The 25,737-nt window shown below is 68.1% G+C and overlaps 3 protein-coding genes across 4 annotated transcripts; all 3 read right to left on the reverse strand.

The window, feature by feature from the left end:
* Positions 1–641: 641 nt before the first annotated feature.
* On the reverse strand, positions 642–4,253 carry UCN (urocortin). Its single transcript, XM_056487862.1, has 2 exons — positions 1,311–4,253; positions 642–1,158 (listed from the first exon to the last, which is right to left on the reverse strand). The coding sequence occupies exons 1-2, from the start codon at positions 1,687–1,689 to the stop codon at positions 842–844; spliced, it is 696 nt and encodes a 231-aa protein (XP_056343837.1). The 5' UTR covers positions 1,690–4,253; the 3' UTR covers positions 642–841.
* Positions 4,254–4,639: 386 nt separating this feature from the next.
* On the reverse strand, positions 4,640–7,235 carry MPV17 (mitochondrial inner membrane protein MPV17). The gene is made up of 6 exons (XM_056488795.1): positions 7,128–7,235; positions 6,652–6,759; positions 6,336–6,431; positions 4,971–5,003; positions 4,783–4,835; positions 4,640–4,709 (listed from the first exon to the last, which is right to left on the reverse strand). Exons 1-6 carry the CDS (start codon positions 7,233–7,235, stop codon positions 4,640–4,642), a joined length of 468 nt encoding a protein of 155 aa, XP_056344770.1.
* A 4,107-nt stretch (positions 7,236–11,342) lies between these two features.
* On the reverse strand, positions 11,343–25,594 carry CAD (carbamoyl-phosphate synthetase 2, aspartate transcarbamylase, and dihydroorotase). Of its 2 annotated transcripts, XM_056487860.1 has the most exons (45): positions 25,436–25,594; positions 25,104–25,243; positions 24,045–24,174; positions 23,708–23,850; positions 23,469–23,610; positions 22,863–23,034; positions 22,601–22,786; positions 22,415–22,527; positions 22,193–22,338; positions 21,963–22,094; positions 21,532–21,765; positions 21,231–21,452; positions 20,719–20,907; positions 20,407–20,531; positions 20,194–20,327; positions 20,010–20,122; positions 19,661–19,911; positions 19,302–19,548; positions 19,092–19,190; positions 18,777–19,001; positions 18,518–18,700; positions 18,206–18,424; positions 17,957–18,124; positions 17,705–17,887; positions 17,529–17,633; positions 16,872–17,120; positions 16,627–16,708; positions 16,297–16,463; positions 16,003–16,167; positions 15,800–15,931; positions 15,523–15,724; positions 15,261–15,451; positions 15,053–15,193; positions 14,849–14,944; positions 14,637–14,778; positions 14,495–14,542; positions 13,974–14,018; positions 13,749–13,879; positions 13,582–13,656; positions 13,280–13,492; positions 13,000–13,125; positions 12,765–12,920; positions 12,587–12,688; positions 12,407–12,501; positions 11,343–11,468 (listed from the first exon to the last, which is right to left on the reverse strand). In XM_056487860.1, exons 1-45 carry the CDS (start codon positions 25,518–25,520, stop codon positions 11,366–11,368), a joined length of 6,747 nt encoding a protein of 2,248 aa, XP_056343835.1. In that variant the 5' UTR covers positions 25,521–25,594; the 3' UTR covers positions 11,343–11,365. The 2 variants fall into 2 exon arrangements, with proteins under 2 accessions (XP_056343835.1, XP_056343836.1); XM_056487861.1 differs by lacking the exon at positions 14,495–14,542.
* Positions 25,595–25,737: the final 143 nt, after the last annotated feature.

Raw genomic sequence — 25,737 nt, forward strand, 5'->3', positions numbered from 1 at the left:
CCCGTCCATGTCCCCACCTGTGGGTGGGTGCAGCCCCCTGCGCCTCCCTCACTGTTCCCATCCCTCTGCCCCAAGTGTTCCCACACCTGTGGCTGTGAGCATCCCCTCCTCCTGAAGAACATGGTGTGTCACCCCGCACCCAGAACACACACAGCCTTGTTCCCAGCGCTGGGTGGTTTGTGCTCCTACCCAGCTCTGGCCCAGCTCATCCTGCCCCCTGCTCCTGAGCCCTTTCTCCATTTCCAGTGAGCCCTTTCCCTATTCCCAGTGAGTCTGTTTGTCCCTTCCTGGTAAATCCATTCCACCACTCCCAATGAGTCTGTTTCCCCATCCCTGGTGAGCCCCTTCTTCATTCCTGGTAAGAACATTCCCCATTCCTACTGAGCCCGTTCCCTCACTCCCACTGAGCCCATTCCCCCATTCCCTCATTCCTGCTGAGGCCGTTCCCACTGAGCCCACTCCCCCACTCCCCCATTCCCCATTCCTGCTGAACCCATTCCCCCACTCCCCCATTCCTGCTGAGCCCATTCCTCACTCTCCCATTCCCCCATTCCCGGTGAGCACGTTCCCAGTTTGCCCAGTCCCCGGCCCTGCACAGCCCCCGCTGTCCCCACCCCGCACTCGCTCACGCCTCGGGTTTCCACCACGTTTTATTACAAAATCGGTGCGGAGCGGCGGCGGGGCCGGTTCCGCTCGCTCTCGCCCCGGCGCCGGGGCTGAGGCGGGCTCAGCCCGTGCCGGTGCCGGTACCGAGCGCCCTACGGAGCAGAGGCCGAGGCGGCGGCTGGAGCCGGTGCAGCCCCAGGGTTACGGGGTTCGGGGTACCCGGGAATGCCGGGGGTCAGCGCCCCACGGCGTCCAGGATGCGGCGGTTGGAGTCGGCGCGGGCGCGCTGGCTCTGGGCGCGGGCGAGCAGCAGCAGGTGCCGCAGCAGGTGGAAGGTGAGGTCGATGGAGAGCGGCGGCTCGTCCCTTCGCCCTCGCCACGGCTCCGAGGGCGGCGGCGCCAGCGGCGGCCAGAGCGGCTGGTCCTGAGCGGCGGCCGCGGCCGCCGGGACGGAGCCGTCGGTGGTGGCGGGGCGGGCGGCGGCGGGCGGCGGGCGGGCGAGCAGCAGCAGGAGCGTGAGCAGTGCCCGCCGCATTCTCGGTCCCTCTGCACCTGCGGGGCCGGGGCTCAGCGCCGCAGCACAGACCGGGGCGGCGGCGGAGACCCGACGGGACCCCTGCGCTCCCGGCCGCCCCGTCCCGTCCCCTCCGCGCGCCCCCGGCCCCGCTGCTGTCCCTGCCCGCTTCCCAAGCCCCGTCCCGTACCCGGTGCGCTGTGCCCGTGCCCTGTTCCTGCCGGTGCTGGCGGCGGAGCCGGAGCGATCCGTCCCGGGGGAGCCGAGCCGGTGGCGCGCCCGGGGTTATATCGGTCCGGAGCCCGGGCTGACGTCAGCGCCGGGCACGCACCGGGACGGCGGGAGCGGGGGGGCACCGGGACGGGGCTGAGGGACAGGGGCGCGGCGGCAGAGCCCGCTCTGCTCGGCTCCGGGAGCCACCACTCCGGCTCTTTTCTGACGCCCACCAAAGAGGCACGGTGGGGCCGGGGCCGGTGAGAGCAGGTGCCTCGGGCCGTGCTAATCCCCGCTTCCCCGGTGTCCCCCAGTTTCCCCCGGTTTCCCCGGTCCTCCTTCCGACTCTGCCGCATCTTCAGTCTCACTCTCCGCCGCTGTCCGCGGTGCTGAACGGCCGGGGTGCGATGGGGCACCGGGGCCCGTGCCCGGACCGGGGCCGGGGAGCTGCACGGGTGAGCCCCCGGTGAGCCCCAGGTGACCTGTACCGGGTTGAGCCGTGGCTCCTCGGCGTGCAGCCCTCGCGTTCCCGGCGGAACGGCCGCGCCGAGCAGCGGCGCCCAAACAGGGACCCGGGGCGGCGGGGGGGATCCCTGGGAGGGGATGGGGACACCCCGAGCACCGGGAGCTCCGGGACAGGACGGTCACGGCTGGGACCCCCAGCCTGGCTGCGGCTCAGCGGCCAGAGCGGGGGGGCCGAGGTCACACCGCGGGGCGAGGCCGCAGACACCCCGAGCACAGCGGCGGCACCGGCCAAGTCCTGTGAGTCATAGAACGAAGGCACCGGAGCCGGCAGCGCCGTGCTGGATGCAGGGTGTTCCATCGGGGCACCGGCACCGCTGCCAAATGGTGAGGTGGCTGCTGGGGCTCCACACTACTGTTGGCAGCCCCCGAGTGCACCACACTGCTGGCATTCCCTCCGAGCGCTCCACAGCGCTGCCACAGCGCCCCGAATACCCTGCACGCTGCCAGCAGCCCCCCGGATACCCTGCACTCTGCCACAGCCCCCGAGTGCCCTGCATTCTGCCACAGTCCCCCGAATACCCTGCACGCTGCCACAGCCCCCCGAATACCCTGCACTCTGCCACAGCCCCCGAGTGCCCTGCACTCTGCCAGCACAGTGTAGCTGAGCTGATGCTGGTGCCGGTGCCAGAGCCAGACCCGGCTCCTTCCACAGTGCCATGGGGGCAGAGCCGGGCCCGGAGGCTCAGCCTCTGGCACGGCGCGTTCCCCGCAGGTGGCACAGGGGTGGCACAGGGGTGGCGGGGCCCGCCCTGCCCGCAGCGAGCAGCACACGGGGTCGTGCCCCGTGACGTGATCCGGCGTGAGCGCTGGCACCGGGCACCGCGTCCCGCAGCGGCAGGGCAGAGATCCCGGCAGGAGCTGGGCAGAGCCCCCGGCAGGGGCCGAGCAGAGCCCCCGGCAGGGGCTGGGCAGAGCCCCCGGCAGGGGCTGGGCAGAGCCTTCGGCAGGTGCCGGGCAGAGCCCCCGGCAGGGGCTGGGCAGAGCCCCCGGCAGGGGCCGAGCAGAGCCCCCGGCAGGGGCTGGGCAGAGCCTCGGCAGGGGCCGGGCAGAGCCCCCGGCAGGGGCTGAGCAGAGCCTTCGGCAGGGGCTGGGCAGAGCCCCCGGCAAGGGCTGGGCTCACCTCGAGCCCTGGCAGCCCCGTGCTGGGCGGCTGCTCCTGGGGACAAGTGGCTCGTTCCACGTGGCTCTTGCCATGCTCGCAGCTCGCTCAGCGCTGACTGTGAGAGCCTCCTGCACCCCCGGAGGGAGCTGCAAGAGGCTCAACACCTCAGAGCTGCAAATCGCTGCAGTCCACAGCACCCACCCCACCGGCTGTAGGGAGTTTGCACCGCACAAGAGAACCCGAGGGCCCCCAAGAACTGGTGACATCCGTGCACGGCCCCATCACCTGGCCCCAGTCCTGCGCTGCTCCGCTGAGCACTGCTGGGGGGAAGAGGGCTGCAGCTGCAGATCCCAGTCCTGTGCAGGATTTGCCTCCTCTGTGTTTCAGGGTGTATCCACGCGGCTGGAGCAGCCCCAAAGCTGGGCTCAGCACAGAACCGGACCGTGAGGAGGAGGAAGGTGAGGACAGTGAATCCCCTCCATGCAGGGCAGGCAGGCAGAGCCCAGGTGGTGCTGGCAGCATGGGGATGGCTCTGCAGCTGCGTGGGGCAGCAGTGGTGCAGGTGAGGGGGCCAGGGCATGAACCACCGTGGTCCTAGCGGCTCCACTTGGAGATCCTGGTGGGGTGTGCTGTGGGAGCTGGATTGTGTCTGCTCACTGCCATGGCAGGTGAGCATGGGGACACGTCCCCAGGGCAGCAGCACAGGCGCTGGCAGCTCCACGGGGCCTCTCTCTGGCACGACAGGCAGGCTCTTCTCTCAGACATGGCACGGGGGGATTGTGGCTCTGTCCCAACCAGCTCCAGCCCTATCCCCAACCCTTCCTAACCCTCCCTGGATGCACAGCCCTGCATCCAGCACGCCCTGACCCTGGGGGGACTCCACACCCAGCATCTGGACTCGGGCTCTATCGACCTCATTTCACTGCTCTGCTGCTGTGGAGGCACCATCACAGCCCATGGAGCAGCTGCAGTGGGACCTGATGACCTCCTAAACCCCCATCCACCCTCGGTCAGAGTCCCCTCCCTTCTCTAGACAGAGGGGCAGGCCACCCCAGCAGCCTGCAGTCCCAACCCCATGCTCGATGTCCTGAGATGAGGCAGAGTGGACCTGTTGATCCACAACAGAACAGTTGCTCTGGATCTGCATCTTCAGGGCCTGGGGGGCCTGCTGGGCCACAAGCCCCAGGGCTGTGGGGATCAGAAGTGAAGATCACCATTTATTGATGCTCTGACTGTCCACAGCAGAGCCACAGCAAATCCCATTTTCAGGGGGAGCACCCCCAGGCTGCAGGGACCCCAGTTCTGTGCCCATGGCACAGCCAGCCCAGGGCCAGCCCTGCTCCATCTCCACTCCTCTTTCCCTCGGGATCTGCCGTGGGGAGGTCAGAGCGACACTCGAGGCAGCAGCACCTGTGTGCAGGTGAGGGCTCGGGAGTGGCTGAGCACAGATGAGAAGTGCACCGTGGGCAGAGCTGCTGCACAGCACCCCAAAGCAGAGCCAGGCTGTCCTGGCACCATCTTCTCCCTGGGCAGGGTGGCCACAGGGGATGGGGTTCCCCTCAGAAAACAGTGGGATGGTGGCTGCCAGGACCCTGCGTGTCCCAGCCTGTCCACATGTGCCCACCCTGAGGGGACAGGCAGTGACAGGCTGGGGACAGGGATGGGACACGGCTTCTGCCTCACATCCGATTCGCTTTCCAGGACAGGTAGCAGTTCCAGACGATGGCAACACACTGGACAACAGCCAGCCTGGGGACAGAGGGGACAGGGTCTGCAGTGCTGCCTCAGGGACGGGGGCTGGGTGCCAGGGCCCCAACCCTACCTGTGCTGCAGAGGCACAAAGTAGAAGTTCGCAACCTGCACGGGCGGCCAGATCTGGGCAGAGAAGGGGAGGAGCAGTGAGGAGCCCTGCCAGGGTCCCTGCCTGGAGCTCAGGGTGTCCCACAGAGCCCATGGCACCCCACGGAGGAGACAGGACAGGGACAGGGACACAGATCTGCCAGCACTCACACAGTAATTGGTCATCAGGGCATCCATGTAGTCCTGCAAGAAAAAGGAGGTGTGAGCACTCAGAGGACCCCCATCCTTGCCACTGCTCCCCTCAGCTGTGCCACACTGCTGGCACAGAGCCCTGCAGCCCTGCCCGTGCCTTCCCACGGCCACGAGGGTGGCAGGCAGGGGGTGACCAGAGCCACCCCCACGGAGACCCTCTGTGCCACAGCCAGGGCAGGGGGCACACGGCTTGTGTCCCCAGAGGGGGCTGAGCCCTTCCCGGCTCGGTGCCCCTCCTGGCACCACGTGCAGAAACGAAGATGGGCTCTGAGCTGCTCCGGGAGCCCAGGGTGCCGCCCTGTCCTGGTGCCACAGCCGCGGCCGTGTCGCAGCCCTGTCCCGGGGCAGCAGGACGAGTCCCTCCTGCGTGACTCAGCCGGGCCCCTCCCGCCGCTGGCCAGCAGCCCAGGACGGGACGAGCGGGTGATGGATGCTCTGCTGACGCTTCCTCTGCGTGGGGAGAGGCGGATGCGCCCCAAGCCAGGGCTGAAGGTGCTGCCAGCGCCGCTGCCCAGCCCCCAGCCCCTGCCAGGCCAGCAGCCACAGCTCGCACGCACCACAGCCATGCAGGATTCCCTGGGGAGGGCACGGCAAGATCCACGGCATGGGCTGGTCAGGATGCAGCAGGGAGGATGGGTGGGAGCGCTCAGAGTGCTGCCTGTGCCCACGATCTGTTCTCATGTGCCCCTAGGGTGCCTCGGAGCACCCTGTACCCTGGCTGTGGCTTGCACAGAGCCTGATGAAAGCAGAGCTGAGGTGACCCTGCCCCAGGATCTGCTTCCTGCACTCTGGGGCAGGATGAGGGACACGTACTGGCAGCCCAGTGTGTAGTGGGCTGGTGCCTGGGTGCCCCCATGCAGAGGATGAACCCTGGGCAGTGGCACCCGGGCAGAGCTCCAGCCAGGCCGGGGCTGCTCACACACAGCTCCAGCAGTAGCGACAAGGCTGCTGCTGCCACTCCTGGCAGCCACACGACCACCCCAGCAGCATCCTGTGGCAGGTGGGCACCCCCTCCCCAGTGACTCACTCTGGACATGCTGACGCAGTGTTCACACGGGTTTCCAGCAATTACTGTTAATGGGAGTCATCTCAGTAATTGCTCTGGAGACCCAGCCAGGAGCAGGCTGGACAGCATGCCTATGGCACCCCTGTCTAGCCCAGGTGGGACCCCAGCACTCGCCCACAGGACACCCATGCCAGAGGAACTGACCCTGGCACCAGCACCAGCCAACACTCCCTGGGACCCCGTGCCTGGGCACGGGCACGGATACAAATGTCAGGGCCAGCACACAGGGAGGAGCTGCCCAGGGCAGCAGCACATACCTGCTGGATCTTGGACCAGTTATCCTGCACCGACAGCCCGTTCACAGCCCCTGTCACAGCCAGGAAGCAGCCAAGGAAGCACGGGGCAAAACCCCCCTGCGGGAGAGGAGCCATGGCCAGAGCTCAGGAGCTCGTGGTCTTGGAGCCACGCTGGCCATGGGCAGCCTCTCAAAAATACCCACCCCAGCCCTCCACTCCAGTGAGGCTGGGCCCAGCTCAGGCACTGGGCTCTCAGAGCAGGCTGGAAACCTGCCACAAGGACATGGCTGTCCCCACTGTCCCATCCCACCGCCCCAGTCCCATGCAACCCCCTCACCCATGTCACACCAACCTGGTCCAGGATCACTTTCTTCACAGCCACAACTTTAGTATTCCCTGGGATGAGCCAATCCAGGATCCTGTACCAGCTGCCCACAACAGGGCCCTGCAGGAGCCAGGGGGTGAGGAGCAGCATCTGCCCTCACTGGTCACAGGGGTCAGGGCTGGGAGGCTCCAGGGCTGGTTACATGGCCCTGCCCCAGCTCTGGACCCCAAAGACAAGCTTGTCCTGTGGTGCCCCTGCTCCATGGAACTGGCCCTGCTCATGGCTGCTGGGGGTGGCACCAGGATGGCCCAACTCACACAGCACCATGGTCCCACCCTGCTGAAGGAGACCCCCATCCCACCCCATTATCCCACCCCATTATCCCACCCCATTATCCCATCCCATTATTCTACCCCATTATCCCACCCCATTATCCCACCCCAGTATCCTACCCCATTATCCCACCCCATTATCCCATCCCCACTCACCACGAAGCAGAAGCCGATGCCCATCATTTTCAGGGTGCGGAGGCACTGGTGCCCGTGCAGCCCCCGCTGCTCCACCAGCTGCTGTGCAATCACATCCCCAGCTCCCATGAGGGCCCCTGCGACCAGCACAGCCCATTCAGAGATCCCTGTGTGACCTGCCCAGAGCTGGGTCCCTGCCCCAGCACGGTTCCCTGTGATCCCCTCCGTGCAGAGCAGCTCTGCCTGTGTCCCCCACCCCAGCAGCCAGGACGGGCAGAACGTGCTCCCACTGCCCAGGCTGTCCCAGCCCCGCGCCACAGCTGGCTGCTGGCACAGCTCCTGGCCCCGTTTCTGATCGGTGTCCCCGGGGGTGCTGCCCGGCTGGGTCTCTGGCAGCTCCTGCTCCATCCCACACCCCTGACCCCTTCGACGCAACTCAGCTGGCCCAGTGCTGCCCCCTCCAGCTGCTGCCCCGGCCCCGGCAGCTCCTGCTCCCTCTCCCCACTCCCCCCGGGACGGTTCCCTGGCAGGTCTCCAGCCCCACCGCTGCTCTGCTCCATCCTCGGAAGCCCAGAGCCCAGCGAGCCCTCAGCCCGCCGGGCGCCAGCCCCAGCAGCCCCTGTCCCGACAGCCCAGCCAGACCAGCTCGGTACCAGCCCTGCCCCAGGGACTCTGTCACTGGTTCCGCACGGACAAGGGCCCAGCTCCCCGTCCCCAAACCATGCCATGTGGTCCCTCCCTGCACTCCCCGGAGCTGCATTCCCCGGAGCTGCATTCCCCAGAGCTGCACTGCCCGGAGCTGCACTGCCCGGAGCTGCACTGCCCGCAGCTGCACTGCCCGGAGCTGCACTGCCCGGAGCTGCACTGCCCGGAGCTGCACTGCCCGCAGCTGCACTGCCCGGAGCTGCACTGCCCGGAGCTGCACTCCCCGGAGCTGCATTCCCTGGAGCTGCACTGCCCGGAGCTGCACTGCCCGGAGCTGCACTGCCCGCAGCTGCACTGCCCGCAGCTGCACTGCCCGGAGCTGCATTCCCTGGAGCTGCACTGCCCAGAGCTGCACTGCCCGGAGCTGCACTGCCCGCAGCTGCACTGCCCGGAGCTGCACTGCCCGGAGCTGCACTGCCCGGAGCTGCACTGCCCGCAGCTGCACTGCCCGGAGCTGCACTGCCCGGAGCTGCACTCCCCGGAGCTGCATTCCCTGGAGCTGCACTGCCCGGAGCTGCATTCCCTGGAGCTGCACTGCCCGGAGCTGCACTGCCCAGAGCTGCACTGCCCGCAGCTGCACTGCCCGGAGCTGCATTCCCCGGAGCTGCACTGCCCAGAGCTGCACTGCCCGGAGCCGCACTGCCCGCAGCTGCACTGCCCGGAGCTGCACTGCCCAGAGCTGCACTGCCCGGAGCTGCATTCCCCGGAGCTGCACTGCCCAGAGCTGCACTGCCCGGAGCTGCATTCCCTGGAGCTGCACTGCCCGCAGCTGCACTGCCCGGAGCTGCACTGCCCGGAGCTGCACTGCCCGCAGCTGCACTGCCCGGAGCTGCACTGCCCGGAGCTGCACTCCCCGGAGCTGCATTCCCTGGAGCTGCACTGCCCGGAGCTGCATTCCCTGGAGCTGCACTGCCCGGAGCTGCACTGCCCAGAGCTGCACTGCCCGCAGCTGCACTGCCCGGAGCTGCATTCCCCGGAGCTGCACTGCCCAGAGCTGCACTGCCCGGAGCCGCACTGCCCGCAGCTGCACTGCCCGGAGCTGCACTGCCCAGAGCTGCACTGCCCGGAGCCGCACTGCCCGGAGCTGCACTGCCCGGAGCTGCACTGCCCGGAGCCGCACTGCCCGGAGCTGCATTCCCCGGAGCTGCACTGCCCGGAGCTGCATTCCCTGGAGCTGCACTGCCCGGAGCTGCATTCCCCGGAGCTGCACTGCCCGCAGCTGCACTGCCCGGAGCTGCATTCCCCGGAGCTGCACTGCCCGCAGCTGCACTGCCCGGAGCTGCACTCAGCAGCTGCGCTCCCATAAGCTGCACTGCCCGGAGCTGGGTGCAGGGGCACGGTGCTCATGTGGAACACAGCAGGGACCGCTGCTACTCATCCACTGCCGAAGGCTCTGGGTACAGTGCCCAGAAGTGATGTGGCTGTGCCAGGAGGGACAGACCTGTCTGTGCATCCCTTCCTGGGCCTGGGGATGCAGCCAGATCCAGCCCCTGCAGTGACTTTGGCTACAGTGCCTGCCCAGGGTGCCACCAGCACGGCCCAGCCACAGCTCCTGAGTGGGACTGGAGCTTTCATCCCAGCCAAACCTGGTGACTGGGGTGCCTAGCCAACCCCCAGGCTGATGTTCTTGTGACCAGATGACTCTGAACGGGGCCCAAACCTAAGTAGGGCAGCATCTTCATGCCTGTTGCATTGCCATGGCAGGAGCAGGGGACTGCTCTCCACAGGCAGAGGGACAGGAGGGTCACGGCTGCAGGCACGTGCTACTGCCCACTGTGCCCAGGCCCTGCTGGCAGCCTGGCCCAGGGCCCAGGATGCAGGAGGCAAAGCCCTGCCTGACCCCGCAGCCCTCGGCCAGCAAGTGTGGATGGACACAGTGGGCACAGCCAACTGCCAGCAGCTCCTGGCCTGGCCCCAGCTGGCAGCGCTGGGGTCTCTGGGAGCAGCAAGAAAAGGCAGGGATGGAGGTTGGGGTGTACCTGGCACAGGAGCTGGGAAGCTGCACGGGCCATTGCACAGCCAGCAGTTGAGGGCTGAGCCTGGCCGTGGATGGCCTGTGGCAGCTCTGAGAGCAGGAGCGCTCCTGCTCCCCTGGCTGGAGCTGACACCTGCCGCAGCAGCGAGAGCCCAGCCTGAGCGCAGAAACCCCTGTGCTGCTGGAACCACATCCAGCAGCAGCCCAGCACCCTCAGAGAAGCCGTGCCCTGCCACGGCTCTGCCCCACACCCCTGCAGGCAGGCAGAGCCCTGGGGCAGGGGGCTGTGCCACAGCAGCGCCAGCCCCCATGGAAGCAGCAAGAGGCAGGGCAGAGCCGGGGCCAGAGCCAGTCCAGGGCGGGCAGGGGGCGTGGGCAGGGTCGGCCCCGGAAAGCCCATCCCTGTATCCCTGTATCCCTGTATCCCAGCCCAGCCCTGGCCTCCCGCCCAGCACAGGGGACATGCTGCCAGCAGCACCGGGTGCCGCAGGCGCCAGCAATAGACTCCATGACATCCGATAAAAATAACAGCGGGAACAGCCAAGCGGCCTGGCAGCGCCCCAGCAGCCAGGCAGGGGGACATCGTGCCACCCCCCGTGGCTACCAGGGCTGAGGGCCAGACACTGCACAGCGAGGGGAGCCCCCGGCTCAGCAGGGCACCCCCAGAGCAGGGCTGTGCTTGCCCAGCATCCTGGGCTGGCAGGAGCAGCAGGGCAGGGGCAGCACGGCAGGGCAGGGGTGAAGGGGTGTGACAGGGAGGCTGCACAGGAGGGGCACAAGGAACACGCAGGGACCCCCAGCTGCCAGCCATCAGTGCAGCACAGCCCCTGCAGTCCTGAGAACACGGGGCACAAGCGGGACACGCTCTCCCACCCAGACAGCCTCAGGTGGGCGGGGGAGCAGCAGAGGGGGCGCAGAGCTGCCTGATGCCGCAGGGCTGCAAATCCTTGGAGCAGCAGAGCCACGAGCCAGCGCCAGGGCAGGTTTATGGCAGCTCCCAGCTCTGCAAGCAGCACCGTTAGAGATTCAACCTCAGGCAGCAGCCCTATGCCTTCACCACTGAGTGCTGGCGAACACGGAGGAGCCGAGCCCTTGTGGGTCCGCAGTGCTGCAGCTCAGCATGCAGCCCCTCCCAGGGCCGAGGGGCCCCGGGACAGAGCCCTGCCACGGATCGCCCGAGCCGGGAGCGCTCCGGGGACACTCGGGGGTCCCTGCGGAGCCGGGGCATGGCAGCGCCTCTTTCCCCCTCAGCCAGACCTCGGGGCACTGGAAGCCCCCAGCCCTGCCCTGCTCCCGCGGGTGCCGGTGCGCACGGAGCGGGCCGTGCCGGTCCGCTGGGCGGGGACCGGCGCACCGGGCAGAGCAGCGCGGTGTGCCCGGGCAGGGGCAGCGCCGGGGCCGGGCCCGTCCCGTCCCTTACCGGCCGTGAGCGCCTGCGCCGCCCCGGGCCGCCGCGCCAGCAGCCGCCCGCAGCCCCTCCAGAGCGCCGCCATGGCCCGCGCGGCGCGGCGCGGTGACGCGTGCGGCGGTGACGCGTGTCGCGGCGCGATGCCGTGTCGCGACGCAGAGCGTTTATTGGTCAGTAGCGGCCCAGCACCGTGGCCAGCAGCGCCATCCGCATGTACATCCCGTTCTCCGCCTGCCGGAAGTACGCGGCGCGCGGGTCGGAGTCCACCTCCACGCTGCGGAAATGACGTCATCAGCGCGACGGGCGCGGGCCCGCCCCCGCCCGGGACCCCGCCCCCGAGCCCGCGCGGGACTCCTGAACCCACCCGGGGCCCCCGAACCCGCCCGGGACCCCCGAACCCATCCGGGACCCCTGAACCCATCAGGGACCCCCGAACCCACCCGGGACCCCCGAACTTATCCGGGACCCCCGAACCCGCCCGGGGCCCCCGAACCCGCCCGGGACCCCCGAACCCATCCGGGACCCCCGAACCCGCCCGGGACCCCCGAACCCATCCGAGACCCCGAGCCCATCTGGGACCACCGAACCCATCCAGGAGCCCCAAACCCGCCAGGAACCCCCTGAACCCCGCTGGGACCACTGAACCCACCCGGAATCCCCGAACCCATCCGGGACCACGAACCCACCCAGGACCCCGAACCCATCCGGGACTCCTGAACCCGACTCATTCTGTGACCTCTGCACCCTCCCGCGACGCTCAGCCTCCCCCCTGGTACCACTGACCCAGTGGCAGTCCCGGCACCCCCCGGGACCCACCGCACAGTGCAGCCTGTCCCCCAGACCCAGTGGCCCCCGTCGCTGCCAGCTGTGCCCAGACCTGCCCAGCACATTGCAGTGCTCCTGCTCCTGACTCCCCGTGCCCTCCCGGGCACCCCCAGAACACCGGACACCCCCTGTGCCTGCCCGGACACTCCCAGAACACCGGACACCCCCAGTACCCTCTACACCCCCAGTACCCTGTACACCCCCCGTACCCCGGGCACCCCCAGCACCCCGCAGCTGCCGTGCCCCAGCCTTCCCAGCAACACCGCTGCCCCAGCTCCCCCAGCCCTGAGTGCCCCCAGTTGTGCCCTGTATATTTCATACCCCGTTCTCCCACAGACCCCAGGTACTCCCTCCAAACCTGCCCTGCCCCTGTTCCCCCCTCCCCACCTGATCTCGTTGACACGGGGCAGGGGGTGCATCACCACCATCCTCTCCTTGGCCCGGGTCATGATGTGGGGTGTGAGGATGAACTGCCCGAAGCACTGGGGGCACACACAGACCCTGAGCTGGGGCAGGGGAGTCCCCACGCCCCCGGAGGGCGGCAGGACCCGGGCTCCCCTCACTCACAGCCTCGTACTCCTCGGGCTGTTGGAAGCGCTCCTTCTGGATGCGGGTCATGTAGAGCACGTCCGTGTCTGGCAGTGCCTCCTCGATGCTCCCAAACTCCTCCTGCGGCGGCACCGTGAGGTTTGGGGGGGCACAGGGCCAGACTGTGCGGGGGGCAGCCCCCCACGCTGCTCCTCACCTGCTGGATGCCCCGGGAGGCCACGAAGCTGGTGATGTCGGGGGGCATGCGGAGGCCGGGCGGGGTGACGTAGCGCAGGTTGACGCGGTACTGGGTGAGCAGGCGCGCCAGGGAGTGCACCGTGCGCCCGTGCTTCAGGTCGCCCACCATGGTGATCTGCAGACAGCGGTCAGCCCGGCCTGCCTGCGGCCCCTCAGGACCCACAGGGGGCCCCCGACCAGCCCCTGCGGCTCACCGTCATGCCGTTGACCGTGCCCAGCTCCTCGCGGATGGTGAAGATGTCCAGCAGCGCCTGCGTGGGGTGCTCCCCCACGCCGTCCCCCGCGTTGATCACCGGCTTGCGGCAGTGCCTGGCGGCCAGCTGGAGCACGGCACGGCAGGGCAGGTGAGCACGGGCAGGGCACGATGCCTGCAGCCCCACAGCAGCAGCACCCACCCCCCGTCCCTGCCCCGTAGCGCAGGTCACCGTCCATGGTGCCCCCAGGGAAGGAGGCAGCTCCCCTCGCCCCTCTCACCTCCACAGCGCCGGGCTGGGGGTGCCGCAGCACCAGCACGTCAGCGTAGCAGCACATGGTCTGCACGGAGTCAGCCAGCGACTCGCCCTTCTGCACTGAGGACGTGGCCTCGGAGAAGGACAGCACGGAGCCGCCCAGCCGGCTCATGGCGGCTGCGAAGGAGCTGCTGGTCCGCGTGCTCGCCTCGTAGAACATGGTGGCCATCACCTTCCCCTGCAGGGCCGGGCTGTCACCATGGGAGCCCAGGCTGGGCTGTGCAGGGCTCCCTCGGGTGCCCAGGGATCACGCTGTGCACGGCTCACCTTGAGGATGTCCAGGCTGCGCTCCTTCTGCACCAGCATGCGCAGGGTGTGCGCGATGTTGAACAGGTGGGACAGCTGCGGGGACAGGTGCCACAGGAGGCACCAGGCTCAGCGGGGGCACAGGGAGCACCAGGGCACCCCCAGCCCCGCACCTGTCCGGCCAGCACCTGCTCCTTGGAGAACTGCTGCACGGAGAGGACGTGCTGCCCGACCAGGGGGTGCAGCAGCGGGGAGGTCTGGGGGGCGCGCTGCGGGGACGCCTGGCGTGGGAAATGGCTGTCCTGGACCACCGCCGGATCTGTGGCACCGAGAGCAGCCCGTCAGCCCGTGGGTGCCCTGCAGAGCCCAGCCACCAGCCCTGCATCCCCGCTGCGGGCCCCTGCTGCACTCACCCAGCTCCGCTGCCTTCCTGCTGCCCTTCTCACGAGCGTCCTCGGCTGCACAGGAGAGGGGAGCAGTGGTGTTAGGGGCTGTGGGGAGGGTGGCACCCCGGGCCCTGCTCTCCTCCCAGCGTGCTGCCAGCGTGGCACAGCCCTCCTGGCACTTGGCAACACCAGGTGAAATCAAGATGGGCCCGACGCCAGCGTGATGGTCGACCAGAGACCATCTGTCTCTGGCAGTCCAAGCCCCATGTTGTGCTGTGACCCTTTCACTGCACGCCCTGCAATTCCCAGCTGGCCACCCCCCGATCACAGTGGCAGGTGAGGGGTGCCCGCGGTGCCCTGCAGGCTGGGGCAGGAGGGGAGCGGGCGGCACGGCCACGCCCTGTCCTAAGCGCCCAGTTCTGGTGCCAGGTGCCGGAGGGGGCCCGTGGTGGGCAGCGCAGGCAGCCCGGGGCCTGCACGGCACCTGGGGGAGGGGATGCACTCATGGGCTGCAGTCAGTGCCATTAGTGAGTCCCCCCCGACATTACCGGTGCCTCGGGCGCCCGGGCGCTGCGCGGCTCCCAGCCTCCGGAACACTGAACGGGACACAAGGGCTGGCATCAGCGCGGCCGCCCCGCCACGCCCCAGACCGGCCCCGTGCCCGCTGCCTGCCCCCCGCCCACCCCCTACCTGGCAGCCCGGGGTCGGAGGCTCGGTGGATGCGGGGCGGGAGGTGGAAGCGGGAGGAGTCGCCTGCGGGGCCGGGCCGGCGCGGGCTGGGGGCTCGTCCACGCAGCACGTCACCAGCCATGTGCCGGGACTGCTCAGCGGTCTGGAACGAGAGGCAGAGCTGGAGCCAGGCTGGAGGGGAACCGCCCTGCCAGGTCGCCACACCCCAGTACCTTCACGTTCTCCTTGGTGGGGGCCCCCTGTGGCAGCAGGGCAGCTCCCGAGGGCCACTTCTTCACATCCTGCCCATAGCCAGGGGGCACCAGCACCTGCAGCAGTGGCAGAGACGGGATTAGGGAAATGGGGTCAGCAGTGGGGGACCCGCTCTGCGATGGGGGACACCCTCGACGCAGGAAGAAAAGGACCCAGGACCTCACCTGGCCATCGATGTAGGCAACCTCCCCACGCAGGACTACTCTCCGCACTGTCCCCTTCACCTGCATGCCCTCAAAGGGCGTCCAGCGGGCCTTGGAGAAGGCTGTGCTGCTGGGGATGATCCACTCGTGCTCCAGGTCCACCTGCCAGGACAGCGGGTCAGAGGCAGAAGGGTGGGGGCTGACCTGGGGCAGGTGGGCAAGGACACACCTCCACGTAGGTGTCCTGCTGCGGCGGCAGCCCGAAGATCTTGCGAGGGTTCTCGTAGAGGCGCTGCACGATGTCCTCCACGCTGAGCCGCCCCTCCGAGACGGCCGTCAGCAGCAGCGGCAGCATCGTCTCCAGGCCAGGGTACCCTGGGGGCGGCGCCTGCCCCTGCTTCTCCTCCAGCGTGTGGGGTGCTGAGGATGGGCTGGTCACTGTCTGTCCCCACCACTGTCCCCGCCCCACGGCCACCATCCCCGGGACTCACCGTGGTCCGTGGCGAAGCAGTCGATGATGTCCATGTTGTCCCAGAGCGCCTCCACGTCCTGGCGGGTGCCCAGCTCTGGCCGCACGGCCGCTCGGCCCTTCCCGAGGCGCCCCAGGTCGTCCCGGCTCAGGAACAGGTGGTGCGGGGCCACCTCACACGTCACGGGGATCCCTCTCTGCTTGGCCGCCTTGATGAGGAGGATCTGGGGCAGCCGTGGTTAGTGGGGCCCACAGGGCCCTGCACTCCACCCCCGGAGCCCCGAGCTCGCCCTGCTCACCTCCTCCCTGCGTGCCACGTGGCAGATGTGCACGGGGCGCTGGAACAGCTGGGCCACCATCAGCACGGCGGCCACCGTCTGCCGCTCGGCGTGCGCCACGATGGGCAGGTGCCGCGGCCACTGCGCCAGGTGCTGCGGGAACAGGGCTGGTGGGCACGGGCCGGGGCAGAGCTGCCCCACGCCAGCCCTGCCCTCCTGCTCACCTCCATCCACAGCGACACGTCGTCCATCCTCAGGCTGGAGAAGGTGTCGTTCAGGTACATCTTGAGCCCAGCGGCGGCCCCAGCCAGGGGTCCCAGGGTGCCAGCGTTGTCCGAGGAAGCCCCCAGGAAGAGAGCAAAGTCGCAGCGGGCCCCAGCCTCAGCCAGCTGCAGGAGAACAGGCAGTGGGTGCTGTGCTGGGACCGGCCCCACCAGCAGCGAGCACACACAGACAGTGAGTCCAGCACGGCTGGCACAGGAGGGGATGCGAGCACCAGGCTGGCAGCAGCTCCTCACCTTCTGTGCCAAAGCGAAAGAGGTGGCATCAGTGACAGCAGGGCTGGTGTTGGGCATGGCACACACCATAGTGACGCCCCCAGCCAGGGCGGCCGCCGTGCCTGAGGCAAAGTCCTCCTTGTGGGTGCCCCCCGGCTCACGGAGGTGGACGTGCACATCGATCAGGCCTGGGGAGGGTCAGTGTCACTGCTGGCAGCTGCTGGCCACGGGGGGTTTGAGGGACGAGGGCCATCCCAGCGCAGCACGGAAACACCTCTCTCCACAGCGCCTGCAGGTGTGCCCAGCCCTGTCCTGCTTCTGTGCTGCGCCCCGGGGCCACTGAACACCCACCTGGCAGACGGATGAGCTTCTGGGATGTCATGCAGTCCACGTGCACCTTCAGTGGGGGGGCTGCCCCAATCTGGCTCAGTGCCTGCAGAAACAGCAGCTGTGAGGACCCCGGGTCAGGAGCAGGGCCAGGGTGAAGATGCACCCCAAAAACAACCCACACACAGCACCCGCCCCACAGCACCCACAACAGCACTTCTACAGCCCTTCTTCGCTGCCTTTCTTTGCACCCACGGTCCCCAGCCCACCTCGACGAAGAGCTTTGTGCACTTGATGTCGATGATGAGGGGCACGGAGTAGTCGACAGCCAGGCGCCGGGTGCGGTAGCCCTTGGTGACGAAGGAGGAGAGCCGGCGGCTCCCCGAGCTGCGCATGGACAGGTTGATGACCATCTCAAAGTGGTTCTCGGCCAGGTAGTCCAGGATGCTGCGCTGGCTCTCCCGGGCACCAGGCTCGCTGCTGTCTGCCTCCTCGAAGTGCCAGTCCACAGCCTTCACCTGCAGGCAGCGACCCTGTCAGGGCCCTGCACTGCCCTGGGAGTGAGCCCAGCCCTGCAGCCCCCAGCCCTGATAGACCCCAGCCCTGAGAGCCCCTAGCCCTGAGAGCCCCCAGCCCTGATAACCCCCGGCCCTGCAGCCCCCTGCCCTGATTGCCCCCATCCCTGATAGCCCCCAGCCCTGATAGCCCCCATCCCTGCAGCCCCCTGCAGCCCCCTGCAGCCCCCAGCCCTGATAGCCCCCGGCCCTGATAGCCCCCGGCCCTGCAGCCTCCAGCCCTGCAGCCCCCAGCCCTGATAGCCCCCAGCCCTGATTGTCCCCAGCCCTGCAGCCCCCAGCCCTGATTGTCCCCAGCCCTGATTGTCCCCAGCCCTGATAGCCCCCAGCCCTGCAGCCCCCAGCCCTGACCTTGATGCCATGCTCGGTGTAGAAGTCGGCCGTGCCAAGGCTGGCATACAGGTTGTAGCCGAGGCTCTCCAGCCTCCGCACAGTGGGCAGCAGCTCACTCTTGTTCTGAAACAAACAGGGGCGGGTCAGAGGGCAGAGAGGGAGCCCCAGCCTCCCAGCACTCTTAACCCTCATACCTTGTAGCTGCCGATGGTCAGCAGAATGTTCTTCTTGGGGATCTTGAAGCCGGTGCTGAGCATGGCCTTCAGGTACGCCTCGCAGCGGTTCTCCCCAAAGCAGGCAACCTCGCCCGTGCTGGTCATCTCCACACCCAGCACCACATCAGCGCCCGCCAGGCGGGAGAAGGAGAACTGGGGCACCTGGGGCAAGGGGACACTCAGGGACTGCCTGGCCCTGCAGCCCCGCCCGGCCCCACGGCCCCCACTCACCTTGACACCAACGATGCCTGTGCCCGTCATCAGCCCCACGGGCTCCACATCCTCACCCATGATCACCTGGCTGGCCAGGGCCACCAAGTCCTGGCCCAGCGTCTTGGAGACAAAGGGGAAGGAGCGGGACACACGAACATTGCACTCTATCACCTTCAGCTGGTCATCCTAGGAGAGAGGGGACAGAATGAGGCAGGGCTGGCGATGTGGTGCCCTCCCTGGCACCATGCAGTCCCCAGCCCCGGCTACCTTGGCGATGAGCTGCAGGTTGAAGGGCCCTGTGACCTGCAGCTCCTGCCCGATGGCGTGGACAATGGCCTTGATGCGCTCCAGTGTCTTGGGGGTGATGTCCTGCGGGGGGGTCACCAGTGTGGCATCACCCGAGTGCACCCCAGCGTTCTCCACGTGCTCCGAGATGGCGACGGCCACCACCACACCGTCACAGGCCACCGCGTCCACGTCGATCTCCTGTGAGCGGGAACACGGTCACAGCCCGTCCCTGGGCTGGGGGCTGGGGCTTTCAGGGGGCATCCCGGGGCTGGAGCGGCCTCCTGGATGGACCTTGGCCTCCTGGATGAACTTGGAAATGACAACAGGATGCTCCTTGGACACGGCCACGGCGTTGCTCAGGAACTTCTCCAGATCACAGTCCGAGTACGCCACGTTCATGGCAGCGCCGCTCAGCACGTAGGAGGGGCGCACGACGCACGGGTAGCCCACCTTGCAGCAGAACTGCTTGGCTGACTGTGGGAGAGATGGAGCCTCAGCCTCTCCACGGAGAGCCACGCCGAGGCAGCCCGTCCTGCCGGCTGGGGCCCACCTCCATGTCCGAGAGCTCCTTCCAGAGGGGCTGGCTGATGCCGATGTGGTCCAGCAGGCGCGAGAACTTGAAGCGGTTCTCGGCCGAGTCGATGGCCTCCGGGGAGGTGCCCAGGATGCGGCACTGCTGCCGGTGCAGGGCCATGGCGATGTTGTTGGGCAGCTGCCCGCCCATGGACAGGATCACTCCCTCGGGGTTCTCCAGCTCGTAGATGTCCATCACCACCTGCAGCACCGTGCGGGACGGGGGATGGCTGGCACAGAGCCGCGGCAGCCCTCACCCAGCCCCACAGCTGTCAGCCCCCAGCCTCCTCACCTCGAAGGAAATCTCGTCGAAGTAGAGGCGATCACACATGTCGTAATCGGTGCTCACTGTCTCAGGGTTGTAGTTCACCATGATCGTCTTGAAGCCCATCTATTGGGGGGTGGGACAAGGTGAGCCCGGAGCCCCCAGCCCCGCCCCAGCCTCGTCCTCTGGTCAGGGACAGTCACCCCTGGCTCCACAGGGTGCCGGGGCCCCTCTGACCTTGCGGAGCTCCTGGATGCAGCCGACAGCACACCAGTCAAACTCGACGCTGCTGCCGATGCGGTAGACGCCAGAGCCGATGACCATGACGTGGGGCTCCCGGAAGGCCAGGTCGTGCTCAGAGCCATTGTAGGTCAGGTACAGGTAGTTGGTTTGGGCCGGCCACTCTGCTGCCACCGTGTCGATCTGCTTCACCACCGGCAGAATCTTCAGGTCGTGCCGCATCTTCCGCACGGCCAGCTCGGTGCTGCAGGAGCAGGGTGAGAGCAGGGATCGGGGCGGGGAGCGGAACAGGGCTGTCCCACATCCCATCCCACCCCATCCCACATCCCATCCCACCCCATCCCCTCCCCTCTCACCTCAGCACGGCCAGGGCCACCTGCTTGTCGGAGAAGCCGAGCTGCTTGGCGCGGCGGAGCACGGCGGGCGGCATGGTGCCCTGCTCGCCGCGGTACGACGCCAGCAGCGCCGCGTGGTCCGTGATGTTCTTCATCTTGTGCAGGAACCAGCGGTCGATCTTGGTCAGCTCGTAGAGCCGCTCGATGGAGTAGCCGGCCTCCAGCGCTGCTGCCAGCACGAAGATCCGCTTGTCGGTCGGCGTCTCCAGCTCCTGCCAGGCCAGGGGTGGAGTGTGGCCAAGGGAGGCAGGTGGCCACCTCTCCCCCAGGATGGCACAGCCAGCACAGGCACCCAGACCCCAGCGCTCACCATGTCTGAGGGCGGCTTCAAGGTGTGATCAAAGCCCACGCAGTTCTCATCCACCATCCTCAGAGCCTTCTGGAATGCCTCCTCAAAGTTCCTCCCGATGGCCATGACCTCCCCTGCCGAAGGAGGGGTGAGCAGGGGGATCCCTGCCTGGCAGGTGCCCCAGCAGCGCTGCCCCTGAGCTCACCCACGCTCTTCATGGAGCTGCCGATCTTGGTGCTGACGCGCAGGAACTTGCTGAGGTCCCAGCGCGGGATCTTCACCACACAGTAGTCCAGGCTGGGCTCAAAGCTGGCCGTGGTGGAGTTGGTGACGGAGTTCCTGAGGAGGTGACAGGGGTCAGCAGCTGGGGCTGTAACACCAGGGCAGCACCTTGTCCCAGGCTGTGATGTTAACTCACCTGAGTAGGGGCAGGGGGATGCCCAGGGCAAGTTTGGCAGCCACATAGGCCAGCGGGTAACCAGTGGCCTTGCTGGCCAGGGCCGAGCTGCGAGACAGCCGGGCGTTCATCTCGATGATGTAGTACTGTGGGCAGCGGGAGGGCAGGGTCAGGGAGTGCCATGAACAGGCGACACGGCCACACCCACGGTGTCCCCGAGATGCTGCTGCGGCACAGCCTCGTGGGACAGCACAGGGCAGGACCCAGACCCCACAGGGCAGGGCTGGCAGGGATCGGGAGCGGGAGCCAGCACCCACAGGGAGCTGCAGGTACCTGCTCTGACTCGGGGTTCAGGGCAAACTGGACGTTGCACTCGCCCACGACGCCCAGGTGCTGCACCACCTTGATGGCCGTGCGCCTCAGCATGAAGTACTCGGTGTCATTGAGGGTCTGACTCGGCGCCACCACAATGGACTCGCCCGTGTGGATCCCCAGCGGGTCCAGGTTCTCCATGTTGCACACCTGGCAGTGGGGGGGGTCACTGCAAGCTTGGGGTTCCCCCACTGCCCCACGTGCTGTCTGCGGTGGGTTTCTCCCAGTTCCCACCACATCCTCCCTGCCCAGTCAGGACTGGAATACACTGGGTGGACAGCTGGGGTGAACACCCCAGCACAGGGGTGCAGGGCTCTGGTGCACAGGGTGCACTCCCAGTGGCACACAGCAGCTGTGCCAGCACCATCAGAGGCACTGGGGAGCCCTCCCTGGGGACAAGGTGCAGTGCCAGCCCCAGCCCCAGCCCCAGATCTGTCCCTCTGCAGCAGCCAGAGCCTCCCTCCATCCTGTACCGTGATGCAGTTGTTGTAGGCATCTCGCACCACCTCGTACTCAATCTCCTTCCAGCCTTTCAGGGACTTGTCCACCAGCACCTGGGAGGTGTGGGTGAAGGCCTGGCTCACCAGAGCCACCAGCTCCTCCCGGTTGTTGGCGAAGCCGGAGCCCAGCCCCCCCAGGGCGTAGGCAGAGCGCACCAGTACCGGGTACCCCAAGCGCTCAGCGGCAGCCTGCGCCTGCAGGGAGCAATGTGTCATGGTGACAACAGGAAGGACAGGACCCTGCCCTGCCCCGCACCCCCAGACCACCCCAGACCTGCTCCAGGGAGGCAGCAGCCTCGCTGGGCGCCACGTGCTCCCCAATCTCCTCCATCTTCTCCACGAAGACCTTGCGATCCTCTGTCATCTCGATGGAGGCTACGGGGGTGCCCAGCACCCGCACGTGGTACCGCTCCAGAACGCCCGCCTTGGTCAGCTCCACGCCACAGTTGAGGGCAGTCTGCCCCCCGAAGGTCAGCAGGATCCCATCAGGCCGCTCGTTCCGGATCACCTGGGGGCACGGGTGGTGGGACAGAAACCACGGTGGGTCCTGGCTGCTTCTTCACCTGGGCTGCCCCCTAATCCCTTCCAGCCCTACAGGCACCAGGCTCTAGGCCATCCTCCAGCCCAGCCCCACACTCATTCCCAAATTCTACCATCCCTGCATTCCCAAACCGCCCAGCCCCAGCCAGCATCCCGGGGGCTCACCTGGGTGACGTACTCAGGGGTGATGGGCAGGAAGTACACCTTGTCCGCCAGCCCCTTGGAGGTCTGCACCGTGGCGATGTTGGGGTTGATCAGCACCGTCTGGATGTTCTCCTCCTTCAGCGCTTTGATGGCCTCGGGGGGAGCACGGGGGGAGCACAGGGGTCACGGCTGGTGGCCCTGGGCCGCTGCCATCCCCGTGGCCCCTGCCCTGCCATGGGGTGGGCACTCACCTGCGAGCCCGAGTAATCGAACTCTCCTGCCTGCCCGATGGAAAGGCCGCCGGAGCCCAGGATCAGCACCTTGCGGGGCCGGGCTGCGTCCGAGTCCCCCGCCGGCGCCTTGGTGTAGCTCAGCCACTCCTGCAGGCGCTGCCGCACTGGGGGGACGTGGCAGGCTGGGCACGGGGCACCCCCACGCACAGCCCCGTGCGGCCGTCCCTCTCCCACACCCACCTGTGCGGGCGCTGCCGCGCCCATCCCGCAGCTCCCGCGCCACCTCCACGAAGACATCGAAGAGCCCCTCCAGGTCCGTGGGGCCGGCGCGGTGCTCGGGGTGGAACTGGACACTGCAGAGGGGGTCAGGGGGGGCACGCCCCACGACCCGCCGTCCCCAGCCCCGTGCCGCGGCCCCACACGCACCTGAAGAAGGGCTGGTGCTGGTGCACGAGCCCCTCGTTGGAGCCGTCGTTGGCGTTGGTGAAGAGCGGCAGCCAGCCGGGCGGGAGGCTGCCCGCCTCCACCGCGAAGCCGTGGTTCTGCGCCGTGATGAAGCAGCGCCGCGTGTCCTCGTGCAGGCACGGCTGGTTGTGCCCACGGTTCCCGTACCTGGGGGCAGCACGGGGGTCAGGCAGCCCCAGCAGCCTCTGGGCTGTCCCCCGAGGGACTCTGCACCCCCACTCACTTCATCTTGTAGGTACGGGCACCGAGGGCCAGGGCGAGCAGCTGGTGTCCCAGGCAGATCCCAAAAATGGGCTTGGGCTGGGGTGCGTCCAGCACCCGGCGCAGGTTGGACACTGTCTCCTGGCAGAGCTGTGGGTCCCCAGGGCCGTTGCTGATGAACAGCCCATCAAAGTCTGTGTCAAGAGAGCAGCAGGGTCAGAGTGGGGCCCCCCAGCCACTCAAGTAGGGCCCCCAAGGTCCCCACAGGCTCACAGTGGGCACTCCTGGCTACCAGCAGAGAAGCACCCTGAGCCTGCAGCTCCCCTGACACCCCAGCAGGGCTGCAACCAAGGTTCTGACCCCAAAACACCCAAGTGGCAGCAAGGCCCTGCCAGGCCCCCATGGCTGCCCCCACCCTGAGCCACACCAATACAGAGTCCAGAGTCCCCCATGCCAACCACAGCAAGGCATCCCGATCCCATGGCCCTGCTGCTTTGATCCCCAGAGCCCCAGGAATGACAACACCAAGGCTCCCCACCCCACGGCATTGAGCAGGACACAGGTGCCTGCTGTCCCCAGCACCAGCCCCTGTGCCACACCCCACAGTCCCCAGGCACTGCCACCTCACCCGCAGGGTCCAGCGGGTGGTCCCAGGGCACCACAGTGACAGTGGCCCCCCGCTTGCACAGGCACCGTATTTGGTTGTTCTTGAGGCCACAGTCCAGGGCAGTGACTCGCAGCGACCCGCCCGGGTTGAACACCTGTGGCACCTGTGGGAAGGGGAGCGGGAGTGGATCCCCAGCCTGCTGCTGGGGCCAGCCCCCCGCAGTGAGGGGCTCCACAGCCCCCCGCGGCCCCCCGCCACACCTTCAGCGACACCTCCTGCACCAGGTGCTTCGTGTTGGGGTCCTCGAAGGAGAGGCTCTCCTCGGGGGTCCCATCCGGCACCAGCTTCCCCAGGAGCGTCCCCTTCTCGCGGATCTTCTTTGTCAGCGCCCGGGTGTCCACCCCTGCAAGGGGGCTGTGAGACACAATCCCAGCATCCCAGCCCACCCCAGCAGGGCCCTGCACCCCGGCAGCAGCACCACCCCCAAATGCCACCAGAGGGTCAAATCTCAGGCGGGCAGATTTCAACAGTCTGGTTTCAGAGCCTGCAGACCCATAGCCTCACCCCCACCCTACTCTGCTGTCTCCCCAGTCCCACCTTGCAGCCCAGGGATGTTCTGCTCCTTCAGCCACTGGTCCAGGGACTGCGTGGCGCTCCAGTGGCTGGGGGTCTTGGAGCACTCGCCCACCACCAGCCCGGCCACATGGATCTTGCTGGACTCAAACCACTGGGGGAGACAGAGGGCAAGGGAGAGAGTCACCACCCCAGAAGAAACCCCATGGAACACAGACACTATTTCCACAGCACAGCACCAGCCCTCCCAGTGCTGGGCTGTCACTTGCCCCAGCTTGTCCTACACCTATCACAGCAAGGCTGAGCCTTAGTCCAGCAAAGTCCCTGGATCAGGGAGCCCAGGATGGGGTGTCCAGGCCCCCACAGTGCTGCTGGACTGCTGCCCACTGCCCACATGCCAACGTGGCCCATGCCATGGGGCCCTCAGCTTGGCATAGCTGCAGCACAAACCACACCAGCAGGAAAGCAGCACTGCCACCGGCTACAGCCAGTGAGACATGCCAGCATGTCCTGTCCCACGGGACCAGGGCGCTGGGTCCTGGAAGCACAGCCCACAGCACAGATCCACGCAGCACAGACCCACGCAGCACAGACCCACAGAGTGCTGCTAACAGCGAGACCCCAGGCGGGTGGGGAGGCCGGCACAGCACGGCCACAGCAGGGCTGGACTCTGCCCCGGGATGGGCAGCGTGGAGGCCAAGGGGCTGCGAGGGGGGTTGGGGCCTCGAGCAGCCCCTCTGCCCAGCCCCAGCCCTGCCACAGCGGTTCGAGACTCCCTCCTTGCCACAGAGTCCCGGTAAGGAAACACACGGCCCCGCACCCCGAGGGCACCCTGATCCCAGCGTGCTGGGGTCCCCCCGCCCATCCCCAGTCCCGTATCACGGCGTGCTGGGGTCCCCCCTGCCCAGCCCCAGTCCCGTATCACGGCGTGCTGGAGCCAAACCTCCTCCTGGCACCATGTGCCACCCAGCGTGCCCCGGCACCCCGTGCCCTCCGTGCGGCCCCGGCACCCTGCAGCCCCGCGCTGCCACTCGCCACCGCGACACCGCGGCACGACCCGCAGCCCCTCGGGCCCCTGCTCACCCTGCTGAGGCCGAAGGCGTCGGGCTCGTCCCGGGGCACTCCGTAGTTACCGACTAGCGGGTAGGTGAGCACCAGGATCTGCGCCTTGTAGGAGGGGTCGGTGAGAGCCTCGGGGTACCCCACCATGCCAGTCTGGAACACTGCCGAGGATGGGGGTGATGAGGGTGATGGGGTGATGGAGGGCACCCGACCCCGCGCCCCAGAGGGGCCCCGAGCTGAGGGAGCCCCCGGGCCGGGCCGCATCCCCCGTTCCCTCCTATCCTTCCCGCGCCGCCGCCGCACTCGGGCCGCCCCACGGCATCCCGGCCCGGCCCGGCCCCGGGTGCACTCACCGACTTCCCCCGTGGCGGCGGCCCCGACGGCCCCGAAGGGGCGGCCGGGCAGCACCGACCCGTCCTGCAGCACCAGCCGGGCCATGGCGTCGCCACGTGCGCTCCGTTCTTCCGCGGCGGCGGCCGAGCGGGGAGCGCGCCGCGGGGCTGCGGCGGCGGCGGGAGGATCCGGGGCGGGGCGGCGCCGGGACCGCCCCCGGGGCGGGGCGGCGGCACCTGGGGCACCGGCCGAGGGGCTCGGGGGGCTTCGGGGCCATGGGGGCCCGGGGGAAAGCACGGGGCAGGACCGGACCGCCGGCTCA

This window comes from Oenanthe melanoleuca, chromosome 3 (genome assembly GCF_029582105.1).
Source record: "Oenanthe melanoleuca isolate GR-GAL-2019-014 chromosome 3, OMel1.0, whole genome shotgun sequence".
NCBI lineage: Eukaryota > Metazoa > Chordata > Aves > Passeriformes > Muscicapidae > Oenanthe > Oenanthe melanoleuca.

Excerpts from the sequence above, each read along its gene's own strand:
- UCN (XM_056487862.1), bottom strand. The coding sequence starts at position 1,689 with ATGCGGCAGAGTCGGAAGGAGGACCGGGGAAACCGGGGGAAACTGGGG. Across the intron at positions 1,159-1,310 it reads GCACGGGCACAGCGCACCGG|GTGCAGAGGGACCGAGAATG; the intron begins GTACGGGACGGG and ends CCGGCCCCGCAG.
- MPV17 (XM_056488795.1), bottom strand. The coding sequence starts at position 7,235 with ATGGGAGCTGGGGATGTGATTGCACAGCAGCTGGTGGAGCAGCGGGGG. Across the intron at positions 6,760-7,127 it reads GCATCGGCTTCTGCTTCGTG|GGCCCTGTTGTGGGCAGCTG; the intron begins GTGAGTGGGGAT and ends TGGCTCCTGCAG. Across the intron at positions 4,710-4,782 it reads TTTGTGCCTCTGCAGCACAG|GCTGGCTGTTGTCCAGTGTG; the intron begins GTAGGGTTGGGG and ends CTCTGTCCCCAG.
- CAD (XM_056487860.1), bottom strand. The coding sequence starts at position 25,520 with ATGGCCCGGCTGGTGCTGCAGGACGGGTCGGTGCTGCCCGGCCGCCCC. Across the intron at positions 24,175-25,103 it reads ACGCCTTCGGCCTCAGCAGG|TGGTTTGAGTCCAGCAAGAT; the intron begins GTGAGCAGGGGC and ends TGTCTCCCCCAG. Across the intron at positions 19,191-19,301 it reads GCATCCAGGAGCTCCGCAAG|ATGGGCTTCAAGACGATCAT; the intron begins GTCAGAGGGGCC and ends ACCCCCCAATAG.